General features: G+C 43.9%; 1 protein-coding gene across 1 annotated transcript in view; it reads left to right on the top strand.

Annotated features, from left to right (window-relative positions):
• The first annotated feature begins 1,275 nt into the window (after positions 1-1,275).
• The window catches only part of SON (SON DNA and RNA binding protein), a 57,714-nt gene continuing 45,311 nt past the window's right edge, over positions 1,276-13,678 (top strand). Inside the window, exons 1-5 of the mRNA XM_065422042.1 lie at positions 1,276-1,370; positions 2,058-2,224; positions 5,113-12,513; positions 12,619-13,122; positions 13,312-13,349. Of these exons, the coding sequence (XP_065278114.1) occupies positions 1,276-1,370; positions 2,058-2,224; positions 5,113-12,513; positions 12,619-13,122; positions 13,312-13,349 (8,205 nt within the window). The remainder of the gene's footprint in view (positions 1,371-2,057; positions 2,225-5,112; positions 12,514-12,618; positions 13,123-13,311; positions 13,350-13,678) is intronic.

Consider the following 13,678-nt stretch of genomic DNA (forward strand, 5'->3'; position numbering starts at 1 on the left):
AAAACTAACACATGCAGCTTGTCTTGAGGACATATACTATGTATAGAATTTACTTTGGGTAAATTAATATTTGAAAATTTAACTTTTGTCACTCAAGAATACAGAATCATCACATAACTGTATGCCATCACCCAATTTGGCTATTTTCTCTCACAGACCAAATAAGGAAAGGGGTAAGGCTGCATCAGTGGAACACCAAAATATGTGTGTGAGAAAGTGCTTTGGGGATAATATCCCCAAATATCTGCCACAAGGGCAGCTGGATTTAGTGCAGCTGATCCGTTTGTAGTGATGATCTAGTAAAACATTTCCCAAACCAGGGACTGTCTGGCTAGCGGAGCCAAGGCAGAGGCTGACTTTCAGGTTGGGGGTTATTTATTTATCTGAATTTAGTTTCTGGATTCCGGTCTCCCCGCCAAACCTACAGACGCAGGTCAGATCCAGACTTCCTAAGAGCTGGGGTTTCCCTCACATGGTCTCTCTGTAAACACGCTCTGCCCTGTGCGTGACTTTACACAGCTGCTCTCTGTGTTGTGCAGCCATCAGCGCACGGAGCCGCGCCGCACCCCCGGCTGCAGCGGTCACCCGCCGTCTTTCTCTCGCGCACGGGAGGCGCAGGGGAAGTGCGGGGCCTGGTGCGGCGGCGCTGCCTGAGCCCCATGGCGGAGCTCCCACTGGCTGCGGCGGGCTCGGGCCCGGCCGGAGGCGGCAGGCTCGGGCTCCAGGCGATCACGGCCCCGGATCCCCGGTGAGTGGTGCCGGGCGTGCGGGTCTCCCGCGGGCGGGCAGACAACCAAGCCCCCGCCGCGCGCCTACAGGCGGACGCGATCCCGGGGCAGCCCGCGCCCGGGCCGAGCCCCATTTACTGGCCCGGTGGGGGAGGGAAGAGGGAACCGCGTTTCATCCCGTGGGTGGAGGGGCAGCGCGGCCCCGCGCCCACCGGCGCCCTGTGTGGATGGGGGGGGGGGGAAACTCGGTGCAGCAACATGGCTGCCGGGGCCCATCCTCCTCCCCAGGCACCTGGGGGGGGGGAGGGGAACGTCCACGGGCCTACCCCCCCCCCGAGAGGTTGCGCTCTATGGTTCCCTGTGGGGGCAGAGCGGCTGATTGACGTCCCGTCATGCCTCTGGTTCCACAGAGGGCGACCAATGGCGGGAGGGCATAAAGGGAACGCGTCGGCGGGGGGGTTGGCCCGTGGCTTCTTGCGCTGGTGCATTGTGGGGTAGTGGAGGACCCGCGTTGCGGATGGAGGGGGAGTCGAGCCGTGGGGCTGTCATGGCGACTAACATCGAGCAGATCTTTCGGTCCTTTGTGGTCAGCAAGTTCCGGGAGATCCAGGAGGAGCAGGAGCAGCAGCAGCAGCTGGGCGGGTAACGAGCCGGCTCGGGGCCGCGGGGAGGCGGAGTGGGACGGGAGCCTAGTGGGAGCGGAGTCGGGGTGGGGGCGGGGAGCGGTTTCCAGGGGGCAGTTGCGGGACGGGGACAGTGGGGGGGAGGGATAACTAGGGACAGTTAGGGGGGGGAGGGGCGGCCGTTGCGGGTCATTCGAACATACAGGGCCTGGCCCGGCGCTCAGCGGCGACATCCGGTTATGGTGCAAGCAGGCCGCTGCCCCTTCGGGCGGTCCAGTTTTTCTGTGAAAATAACAAGTTTGGATGGGCTAATTTCGCAATGCTTTGATGCTCCTCAGAACACGTGCACGCTGGTGTGTTTTCAGTGTGAAAAAGAGTGCTTGGTGGGGTGGGTTTTATTTTTTTTTGGCGAGGGGAGGGAAGAGGGAAACGAAATTTCTGTGTTGTGAAAAGGCCTGGGATGAAACAGTGAGAAAATATTTTCTTCCCTTTGGCATAGTTCTAGTGACTAACAAAGTATTTTGTCTAAGAACGCAGTAAGTAAAACAAACCAAAAGATTAATATTTCACTAAAGTGCAAGGCCGCTTCAGGAGGCTAAAATATTCTTTAGAAGGTTTGGCTGTAAGAAATGTGAATACATTACCTTTAAAAAATAAAAATAAAGCTCGAAATTACTTGAATTTTGTTAATATTTTTCTCGGTTAGTGGAAAGGTAGAAGGCCAGCAGAATGGTGAAACAGTCCCAGCTGAGCAAGCAAACACTTCAGATGACACAGTTACGGGTGCTGGGAGTCTTCAGAATGATCAGATAGTTCAGAAAATAGAGGAAGTACTGTCTGGGGCCCTTGATACAGAGCTACAGTGTAAATCAGGTAAATGAAAATGCTTAAACATTGCAAATATGTTTTTCTTCAAGGGGACACCATCAAGAGTAAATCTAGTCAGTTTTTTGAAAATGAAATAAAAGTTTCTAGTGCTACTCTTGCCGTGCACTTCCCTGATACTTTTTATGGTTTTATAATATTTTACATATATGTAAAATGTAATATATATTTTACATATATAATAATACTCTGAAACTGATTATCCATATAGTGCTGTCAAGTGCACAAATTAAGAGAAAAGTAATCCCCCTTATTTCTTTGTTATATTAATATTAAATTTTATTTGTGACAGTAACAGGATAAAAAAATCAGAGAATATAATTTTTTTCTTAATCGACAAATGCCTCTTTAAAGATTACTTATGAAATAAGGCATGTAACAATTCATAAGTATCTTCTTCAAGGCATTGTTGTGCAGTTCTAACTCTGGCACAACTTTCTGAAATCAATGGAAGTTTTGCCTGAGTAAGGTCTATAGGATTACTCCTCACATCATTTATCAAAGTACAACATTGTATGACTAAGCATATTAATCAGATAGCAAGGTATGAAATAAAGTAATTTAATGGTGGTGGTATTAGTGAATAATGTACTTATAATTGGGAAAAAAACAGGCATTCAGCTTTGTATTGCTTCAAATGTAATACACTAAATAAAATGCCTGTATAGACCCTCTGATGATAATGAATCCAGCAAAAACGAGTCCTGCAAGCATTGTCTACGTTTGAGTAGTTCCAGTGATTTCAATGGGATATTCACATGAGTAAAGTTACTTGTATATGTAAGAGTTGGTAGTATTGGGGTCCTACTTGATTACAAAAAATGCATTTTCATTGTTCTCTCATGGAAATGAGAGGACTGCTGTGCACTTGGTAAGTATAGATTCTAAGTGTTTCCACAGAAAACAATGTAGAACTTTGTGGTTGATCTTTGATCTGAATAATCTCAAAGGCTACATTTGCAATTTTTTCTGATAATGTTTCTTCTTTCCATAATGTACTATGGCTTTTCTACACTGAGCATTTTCAGAAATCTTCCTTGCAGTTGGTGTAGAACTGGTGTTGGTTGAATAGTACAAGGAACAGTGGGAGCACTAGTGCAAACTGGCCATTCGTGTTTTTAAAACTTGTCTAATTCTTCTCAAAAGAAGACTAGATAATTTGGTAATAAAAAGACTTGCAACCATTATGCGCTAATGCGCCGCCCACCAGTAATGGTAAAGGTGAAGCTACAGCAGTGATTTGGGATTTATTGAAAAAGTTAGCCAGGAAAGGACACTGACCCTATATTATTGATACTCTTCATGGCAGTTGAAGGAACATGGATAGAAATGCCTTTGTTTTAATTAAAAAAAAAAAAAAAAACGCATATGGCCCTTAGCTAAACAACTTAGCTAATATAGGCCTTAGTTATACAAACACTCGTGTGTGTAAAGTCACGTGCATGTTTTCATGATCAGGGCCATATGCGTTTTATAGTATGCCCATCATCATAGAATCTGAATGTTTACTTTTTATATCAACTCTTTTATTCCAAGATCACTTTATCCTTTTAAGTATTGTTTTGAGGACAGAAGTAAATCATAGTCCTATGTTACAGCTTAAGGTTGCTGGGTTGCTGCAACGTACAAAATTTTTTTTCAGTGCAACTATTTTTTTAAAGGAACCCGGCAGACTAGAATTATATACTGTATAAAAAAATGTTTTTACTAATTACACTTTAGCACCCAATTCTGCAAGTATTTACATGCTTACTTCACATGCCCTTGGTTTCAGTGGCACTACTCATAGTTAAGCATGTGTGTAAATCTTTGCAGGATTGAGGCGTACTTAAGGGGGCTTTAAGATGTTTGTATACCTCCCTGCTTAAGCGCTTTGTGTATTTCTCAAGTTCTCTCAGATTGGGTAATGAAAGCTAGTGAATTTGAATTGTTTTATTTTTAGCTTCTGATCAGTTTTTTGCTAGTCTTCATGTACGAGCAAATGCTGCAATGTGTGGTTGCAAACTTTTTTTTTTTTTTAAATAAAAAGTGTTTCCATTGGAATTAATAAATAACCTTGAGAAATTTTCTTAAATATTTGTTAAGGCTTTTTAAACATACACATTCCATTTTAGGAAAATGTTGACCTATCACTTAAAAAAAAAAAAAATCTTAAGACATGTATTTTAACAACTAAAGTAAAAGTTTTGTTGAAGTCTTTTTCTTGGATAATGCAAATGGCACATTTTCTTCACAGTTGTGTAATTTTGTAATATGTGCTATTTTTTTCAGGCATAGTCTTTGCTGTCTTCCAATCATTATAAATGTTTTAGCTACTGATCAAAGGTCAGTTGCTATCACATCATCTTAACAGTCTTATTTGTTGTTTTAAGTATAGAAATCCTACCAAAAAATTGGCAAGAGGCGGTTTGAAGATTGGTTTAATTTTTTTGAAAGCTAAATTTTTGGTTTTAACCCAGACATTTTAAGCCAGTGGTCCCCAACCTTTTTCGTCTGGCGGGCGCTAGATGACGAGCCACGGAGGACTGTGGTGGCAGACGAGCATCCGCCAAAATGCCGCCGACAAATGGTGTCATCCAGCGCTGAAATTCGGCGGCATTTTGGCGTATGCTTGTCTGCCAGCCAGTATGCGGGCGCACTTAGACGCCCCGGCTGGTGCCATGGTGCCCACGGGCACCACGTTGGGGATCCCTGTTTTAAGCTCTTACTGAGGGAAAATGTAACTCGTGATGTTATCATAAAAAATGTTGATTTCAGGTTGTGTATAACTTTATGTGCACCTGTGCCCAATTACTGGTTTAAAATATTTTATATTTGAATTTCTTTTTATAAAATTAGTTTTAAATAAATCTTTTTTTTCTTTCTTTTTTTTTAAGGTGTGGAGGAAGATTCGGTGAAAAATAGCTCTTCATCTACAAAAAGAGGCCCTACTGACGAAGGAGAAGATGAAATTCCAAGAAAAAAGTCAAAGAAGAACAAGAAACACAAAAGCAAGAAGAAGAAGAAGAAAAAGAAGAAGAAAAGGAAGAAAGAAAAAAAACATAAAAAGCAGCCAAAGGAATCAAAATTAAGTGCACAGTATGGAGAGCATGCAGATTTACAACCTGCTTCTCACTCAAAGACAGAAAAATTGGGCTCAAAGTTAATCACACAGCATGGAGGGCATGCAGATTCAGATCTTGCTGGTCAAATGCAGCCAGAAGAATTGGGCACAAAATTGAGTGCAAAGTACATGGGGCATTCAATTAAAAGACTCACACCTCATTTGCTATCAGATTCTGAATCATCTGTGGAAAAACTTGGGAGTGAAAAAACAAACTTGGCCTTGACTGATACACACAGTTCAGAAACCAGCAAATTGGATACCCAGGAAGAAAATACTAGTACAATGAAAATTCAAGAGCAAGCTAAAGTAAAATTATTGGTGAATAAGACTCATGATAGTATATATCATATAGCTATTAATATGAATGCAAAGGGTGGACCTTTATCAGTTAAAGACACTGAAAATGGTACTGTGTCTACCAACAGAACTGGAGTTGCTGGTAAATCTGAAATTGAAAAGGATTTGGAAGCTATTCCAGCCTCTGAGATAACAGAAGAACTAAAAGATTCAGAAGCTACTTCAGAAGCTACTCTGAAATCGATGGGCATGGTGGAGGTGAAAGAATTAGAAACAACCTTAGAATCTGAGGCCATGGCAAAGATTAAATTTTCAGAAGCAATTCTAAAATCTCGGACTATGGCGACTTCAGAGGGTTTGGATGCCCCTCTAGAATCTGTGGCCAGAGCAGAGGTGAAAGCAACTCTAGAATCTGTGGCTGTGACAAATGATTTGGTAGAAACTCCAACATCTGTAGTTGTAATGGAGATGAAAGCTTTGGAAGAAACCGCAGTATCTCTTGTCATGACAGATATGAAAGGTTTGGAAGCAACTCTAGAAACTGTGGGTGTGGCAGAGGCAAAAAGTTTGGAAGGAGGTCTTGAATTTGTGACTGGGCCAGATGATTTGGTAGCAACTTCAAAATCTGTGGCCAAGGCAGAGGTGAATGGTTTGGAAGCAATACCAAAATCTGCATCTATGGTGGAGGTGAAAGGTTCAGAACCTGTTGTGAATGCAAAAGATTTGGAAGCAGCTCTAAAACCTGCGATGGAGATGAAAGATTTGGAAATAACTCCAGAATCTCTACACATGGAGGAGGTAAAAGGTCCAGAAGGAGCCCTAGAATCTGTGGCTATGGCAATAGATTTGGAAGGAACCCTCAAACCTGTTCCTCTGGCCGAGGCAAAAGATTCAGATGCACCATCACTGTCCCCGCAAATAGAAGATATGAAAGAGTCAAAAGGATTCCTAGAATCTGTGGCCATGGCAAAAGGTCCAGAAACAATCCTATACCCTGTGGGGGTGGCAAAAGGTCTAGAAACAATCCTAGACCCTGCAGGGGTGACAGAGGTGAAAGATTTGCAAGGAATTCCAGAATCGCTGCACATACAGGATATGGAAGCTTTGGAAGCATCCTTAGAACCTGTGGTCATGACAACAGGTCTGGAAGTGGCCCTAGAACATGTGGCTGTGGTGAAAGGTGCAACTCCACTTTCTATGCAAATGGAAAAAGTGAAAGATTTGGAAGGAGCCCTAGTAGAATCTGTGGCAGTGGCAAAAGGTTCAGAAGCAGCCCTAGAACATGTTGTCTTGGCAGAGAATAAAGGTGTGGAACCAACTTCACTATCTCTGCAAATGGAAGATGTGAAAGATTCGGAAGGAGCTCTAGAATCTGTTGCCATGGAAGAAGGCTCAGAAGCAACCCAAGAACCAGTGACAGAGGCAAAAGACTTGGAAGCAATCTTAGAATCAGTCTCGGAGGTGAAAGGTTCAGAACCAGCACCGCTGTCTCTGCAGATGGAAGATGTGAAAGGTTCAGAAGGAGGTGTAAAATCTTTGGCCATGGCAAAAGGTTCAAAACCAACCCTAAAAGCTGTGGCTGTGGGGGAGGGAAGAGGTGCAGAAGCAACTCTGCTGTCTCTGGAAATAGAGAATGTGAAAGATTCAGAAGAAGCCTTAGAATCTGTGGCCAGGGCAATAGGTTCAGAACCAACCCTAGAACCTGTGGCCATGGTAGAGGCTAAAGGTCTGGAAGTTCTCTCTCTGCAAATGGAGAATGTGAAAGATTCAGAAGGAGCCCTAGAATCTGAGGCCACGGCAAAAGATTTAGAGGCAACTCTAGAACCGGTGGCAGAGGTGAAAGATTCGGAAGCAATGCTTTGGTCTCTGCAAATGGAAGATGTGAAAGAATTAGAAGGAACCCTAGAATCTGTCGTGGCGGCAAAAAGTTCAGAAGCAACCCTAGGGCCTGTGGCCAGGGTGGAGGAGAAAAGTGCAGAAACACCTCCGCTATCTCTGCAAATAGAAGATGTGACAGAATCAGAAGGAGTCCTAGAATCTATGTCTGTGGTGAAGTTGAAGGCTTTGGAAGCAGCCTTTGAGTCCGTAGTCATGGTAGAGGTGAAGGATTTGAATAAACTTGTACAAGCTGAGTCTGAGGTCACAACTCAGTTTAAAGATTTGGAAGCAATTCCCAAATTTCTGTGCATGGAGGGAGATTTGGTAATAACTCCAGAATCTGAGACAACATCAGAAGTGAAAAACATGGAAATAGTTGGACAATCTGAATCACTGGCAGAAGTGAAAGATTTGGAAACCACCCCTGAATCTGAGGCAGTGGCAGAGTCAAAGGATTCAGAAACAACTACAGAAACTCAGGTGGTGATGGAAGTGAAAGATTTGAAAACAATTCCACAATCCCAAGTCATGACAGAAGTAAGTGACTTGAAAATATCTCCACATACTGAGGTGGAGGTGATGAAAGGTTTTGAAACAGCTACAAAGTCTGATGCCACTATAATAGAGGAGGAAGATTCTGAATCAACTCTGGAATCTAGGGCAGTAGTGGAAGTGAAAGATCCGGAAGCCACACCGGAATCTGAGGCAATAACTGGCATAAAATATTCTAAAAAATTTCTAGAATCTGAGGCCAAGGCAGAGTTGAAACATTCAGAAGCTACCCCAGAATCTTTACACCTTACAGACTTGAAAGATTCTGGAAAAACTCCAGGAGCTGAGATGATGATGCAAATTAAAGATTCAAAAACAACTCAAAAATCGGAGCCCATCACTCTGGTGAAAGATTCTGAAGCTAGTCGAGAATTGCTGCATATAGTGGTAAAAGATTTGCAATCAACTCTAGAACCTGAGACTGTGACAGTGGTGAAAGATTTGAAGGAAACTCTAGAGTGTGAGATGGTGGTGGTGAAAGATTTGGAAACAACCCTAAAATCTGAAGCAGTCATGTATGTAAAGCATTCTAAGGCTGCTCCAGAATCTTTGTATAAAGCAAAGGTAAAGGATTCAGAAGCAGTTCCAGAATCTCTCTGCTCATCGAAGGTGAAAGTTGCGGAATTAGCTCTAGAATTGGAGGCGGCAGCAAAGGTGAAAGATTTGAAAGAAACCCTAGAATCTAAGGTCATGGTAGATGTGAAAGATTTGGAAGCTGCTTCAGAATCTGTGGTCAGGATGAAGGTAAAAAATTTGGGAGAAATTCCAGAACATTGGCAGCCAGTGGATGTTAAAATTTTGGAAGCATCTCCGGAATCTGAGGAAACAGTAGAAGTAAAATATTCAGAAGCAACTCCAGAAGCTCAGGTGTTGACAGAGATGAAAGATTTGGAAGAAACTCTGGAATCTCTGTACACTGCAGAGGTGGAGGAGTTGGAAAAAATTACAGAATCTATGCCAATGGTAGAGGTGAAAGAATCTGAGGCTGTGATGGATCTGAAATTCTCAGCAGCAACTCTAAAATCTGAGAAAACAGTGGAGGTGAAAATTTTGGAAGATACACCAGAATCTTTGACAGTGGAAAAGATACAAAATTCAAAGGCATATCTAGAATCTCTGCACACTGAGGAAATGAAAGATTTGGAAGCAGATCTAGAAGCTGAGGCTGCAACAGATCTGAAGGATTTGGAAGAAACTTCGGGCACTGTGCAGGTGAAATATTCAGAAGCAGTTTTGAAATCTGTGGGCATAGCAGAGAGAAAACATTTGGAAACAACTGTAGAAAGTCCTAATGCAGTGCTAGATTTGGAAACAGTTTTAGAATCTCAGCACACTGTGGATCTGAAATTTCCGGAAACTCCTGAGATTCCTGAGTTAACAGTGGAGGTGAAAGATTCTGAAGCAGCTCTAGAATCTGAGGCTATTACAGAGGTAAATGACTTGTGGCCTATTCCAGAGTCTGTGGCCACGGTGGAGGTGAAAGATTTGAAAGCAGTTCCAGATTCTCTTCACACAGTAAACCTGAATAACTTGGAAGCAACTCCAGAATTGGCGGCAGCTGCAAAGGTGAAAGACTTGGAAGCAGCTCCAGAATCTGTGGTGGCAATAGCAGAGGTGAAGGATTTACAAGCAGCTCCAGAATCGGCAGCAGTGGTGAAAGATTTGGAAGCAGCTCCAGAATATGTGGTGATGCTGGCAGAAGTGAAAGATTCAGAAGTAGTTCCAGATTCTCTGCATACCATAGATGTGAAAGATTCTGAAACAATTCCAGAATCTGTGGTAGTGGTTTCAGAGGCGAAAGATTCAGAAGCTGCTCTAGAATCTGGGGCGGCAGTGGCAGAGTTGAAATACTCAGAAACAAGTCCAGAATCTGTGGTGGTGACTGCAGAAATGAAAGATTTAGAAGTAGCTCTGAAATCTGTGGTGGTGACAGAGGTGAAGGATTTGAGAGCAGCTCCAGAATCTTTGGCTGCAGAAATGACAGATTTGGAACCAGCGCCAGATATTCTGCGTCCTGTAGATGTGAAAGATTCTGAAACCGCTCCAGAATCTGTGGTGGTGGCAGCAGAAGTGACAGATTTGGAAGCAGCTCCAGATTTTCTGTGTACTGTAGATGTGAAAGATTCTGGATCAACTACAGAATCTGTGATAGTGGCTGAAGAGGTGACAGATTTGGAAGCAGCTCCAGATTTTCTGCACACTGAAGATGTGAAAGATTCTGAAAGAACTCCACAATCTGTGGTAGTGGCTGCAGAGGTGAAAGATTCAGAAGCTGCTCCAGATTCTGTTGTGACAGTGGCAGAGTTGAAATATTCAGAAATAAGTCCAGAATCTGTGGTGGCTACTGCAGAAATGAAAGATTTAGAAGCCGTTCTGGAATCTGTGGCAGTGGCAGAGGTGAAGGATTTGCAGGCTGCTTCAGATGCTGTGGTGGCGGTGACAGAGGTGAAAGATTTGAAAGCATCTCCAGAATCTTTGGCAGTGGTGGCAGCAGAAGTGACAGATTTGGAAGCAGCTCCAGATTTTCTGTGTTCTGTAGATGTGAAAGATTCTGGAACAACTGCAGAATCTGTGATAGCAGCTGAAGAGGTGACAGATTTGGAAGCAGCTCCAGATTTTCTGCACACTGAAGATGTGAAAGATTCTGAAAGAACACAATCTGTGGTAGTGGCTGCAGAGGTGAAAGATTCAGAAGCTGCTCCAGAATCTGTTGTGACAGTGGCAGAGTTGAAATACTCAGAAACAAGTCCGGAATCTGTGGTGGCTACTGCAGAAATGAAAGATTTAGAAGCCGTTCTGGAATCTGTGGCAGTGGCAGAGGTGAAGGATTTGCAGGCTGCTCCAGATGCTGTAGTGGTGGTGGCAGAGGTGAAAGATTTGAAAGCTGTTCCAGTTTCTCTGGTGGCGGTGGCAGACGTAGAAGATTCAGAAGGCACTCCAAAATCTGTGAGGGTGGCTGCGGAGATGAAAGATTTGGAAGCAGCTCCAGAATCTGTGGTGACCATGGCAGAGGTGAAAAATTTGGAAGCACCTCCAGATTCTTGGTATACAGTGTACGTTAAAGATTCAGAAACAACTCAAGAATCTGTGGCAGTGACAGCAGAGGTGAACGATTCAGAAGCAACTCCAGCATTTGGGGCGATGGCGGCGGCGGCAGAGGTGAAAGATTCAGAAGCAGCTTCAGAATCTGTGTCGATAGCGGCAGAGGTGAAGGATTTGCAAGCTGCTCCAGATTCTCTGGTGGCAGTGGCAGAGGTAGAAGATTCAGAAGCAGCTAGTGTTTCTCTGCATACTTTAGGTGTGAATGATTCAGAAGCAGCTCCAGAATCTGTGGTGGCTATGGCAGAGGTGAAAAATTTGGAAGCACCTCCAGATTCTCTGTATACACTGTATGTTAAAGATTCAGAAACTACTCAAGAATCTGTGACAGTGACAGCAGAGGTGAATGTTTCGGAAGCAACTCCAGCATTTGGGCCAGTGGCGGAAGAGGTGAAAGATTTGGGAGTGGCTCCAGTATCGGTGGTGACTGTGGCAGCGGTGGAAGTTTCGGGAGTGGCTCCAGAATTGGTGGTGGTTGTGGCAGAGGCAAAAGATTCCGAAGCCGCTCCAGGATCTGTGGCAGAAGTGAAGAAAGATGATCTTTTTAAAAAAAAGAAAGCACATGAAAAAAGTAACAAGAGTAGTGATAAACATAAACAAGATGCAAAGAAATTAAAAAGGAGTAAATCTAAATCTCTTTCACGATCCAGGAAGCGGAAAAAAAAGTCCAGGTCACGTTCTGTCTCTAAACATTTGAAATATAAAAGAGCAAGGTCTAGGAGCAGAAACTATTCAGATTCCAGAAAGAACTATTCCACATCTTATGACAAGTCTAGATCCAGATCTGTTGAAAAAAGAGGGGGCAAAGACTCTTCCTGGAGGTCCAGACGCAGGCGCTCCAGGTCCTCTGATGGTCTCAAGTCAAGATCCAGATCCATTGATAAAAGGGAAGGCAAAGACTCTTCCTGGAGGTCCAGACGCAGGCGCTCCAGGTCCTCTGATCGTCTCAAGTCTAAATCCAGATCTGTTGAAAAAAGAGAGGGCAAAGATTCTTCACGGAGATCTAGACGCAGACGCTCCAGGTCCTCTGATCGCCTTAAGTCTAGATCCCGATCTGTTGAAAAAAGAGAGCGCAAAGATTCTTCACGGAGGTCTAGACGCAGACGCTCCAAGTCCTTGGATCGTCTCAAGTCTAGATCCAGATCTGTTGGAAAAAAAGGGCGCAAAGACTCTTCCTGGAGGTCCAGACGCAGACGCTCCAAGTCCTCTGATCGTCTCAAGTCTAGATCCAGATCTGTTGAAAAAAGAGAGCGCAAAGACTCTTCACGGAGGTCTAGACGCAGACGCTCCAAGTCCTCTGATCGTCTCAAGTCTAGATCCAGATCCAGATCTTTTGAAAAAAGAGGTGGCAAAGAATCTTCCTGGTGGTCCAGACGCAGACGCTCCAAGTCCTCTGATCGTTTCAAGTCTAGATCCAGATCCAGATCTGTTGAAAAAAGAGGTGGCAAAGAATCTTCCTGGAGGTCTAGACGCAGACGCTCCAAGTCCTCTGATCGTCTCAAATCAAAATCCAGATCCAGATCTGTTGAAAAAAGAGGTGGCAAAGAATCTTCCTGGAGGTCTAGACGCAGACGCTCCAAGTCCTCTGATCGTCTCAAATCAAGATCCAGATCCAGATCTGTTGAAAAAAGAGGTGGCAAAGAATCTTCCTGGAGGTCCAGACGCAGACGCTCGAAATCCTCTGATCGTCTCAAGTCAAGATCGAGATCTGTTGAAAAAAGAGGGGGCAGGGACTCTTCATGGAGGTCTAAACGTAGACGTTCCAAGTCCTCGGATCGTCTCAAATCTAGATCCAAATCTGTTGAAAAAAGAGGGGGCAGAGACTCTTCACGGAGGTCTAAACGTAGACGCTCCAAATCCACTGATCATCGCAAGTCTAGATCCAAATCTGTTGAAAAAATAGGTAGTAAAGAGTCTTCACGGAAGTCGAAACGTAGACGTTCCAAGTCCTCTGATCGTCTCAAATCTAGATCCAAATCTATTGAAAAACTAGGAAGCAAAGAGTCTTCATGGAGGTCCAGACGCAGATGCTCGAAATCCTTTGATGGTCTAAAGTCTAGATCTAGATCCAAATCTGTTGGAAAAAGAGAGAGCAAGGAGTCTTCACAGAGATCTAGAAGTAAACACTCCAAGTCTTTTGAACATCACAAATCTAGATCAAAATCTGTTGAAAGAATAGAGGTACAGGAACCTTCACGGAGGTCTCGAAGTAGCCGCTCCAAGTCCTCTGAGCCTCACAAGTCCAGATCCAAATCTGTTGAAGAAATAGAGGCTCAGGAACCTTCACAGAGATCTAGAAGTAGCCGCTCCAAGTCTTTTGAACGTCACAAGTCTAGATCCAAATCTGTCGAAGAAATAGAGGGGAAAGAATCTTCACAGAGATCTCGAAGTAGCCGCTCCAAGTCTTCCGAATGTAACAAATCCAGATCCAAATCTGTTGAAGAAATAGAGGCTCAGGAGCCTTCACTGAGGTCTCGAAGTAGCCACTCCAAGTCTTCTGAATGTCATAT

Source organism: Emys orbicularis, chromosome 1 (assembly GCF_028017835.1).
Source record: "Emys orbicularis isolate rEmyOrb1 chromosome 1, rEmyOrb1.hap1, whole genome shotgun sequence".
In the NCBI taxonomy this organism is placed as follows: Eukaryota; Metazoa; Chordata; order Testudines; family Emydidae; genus Emys; species Emys orbicularis.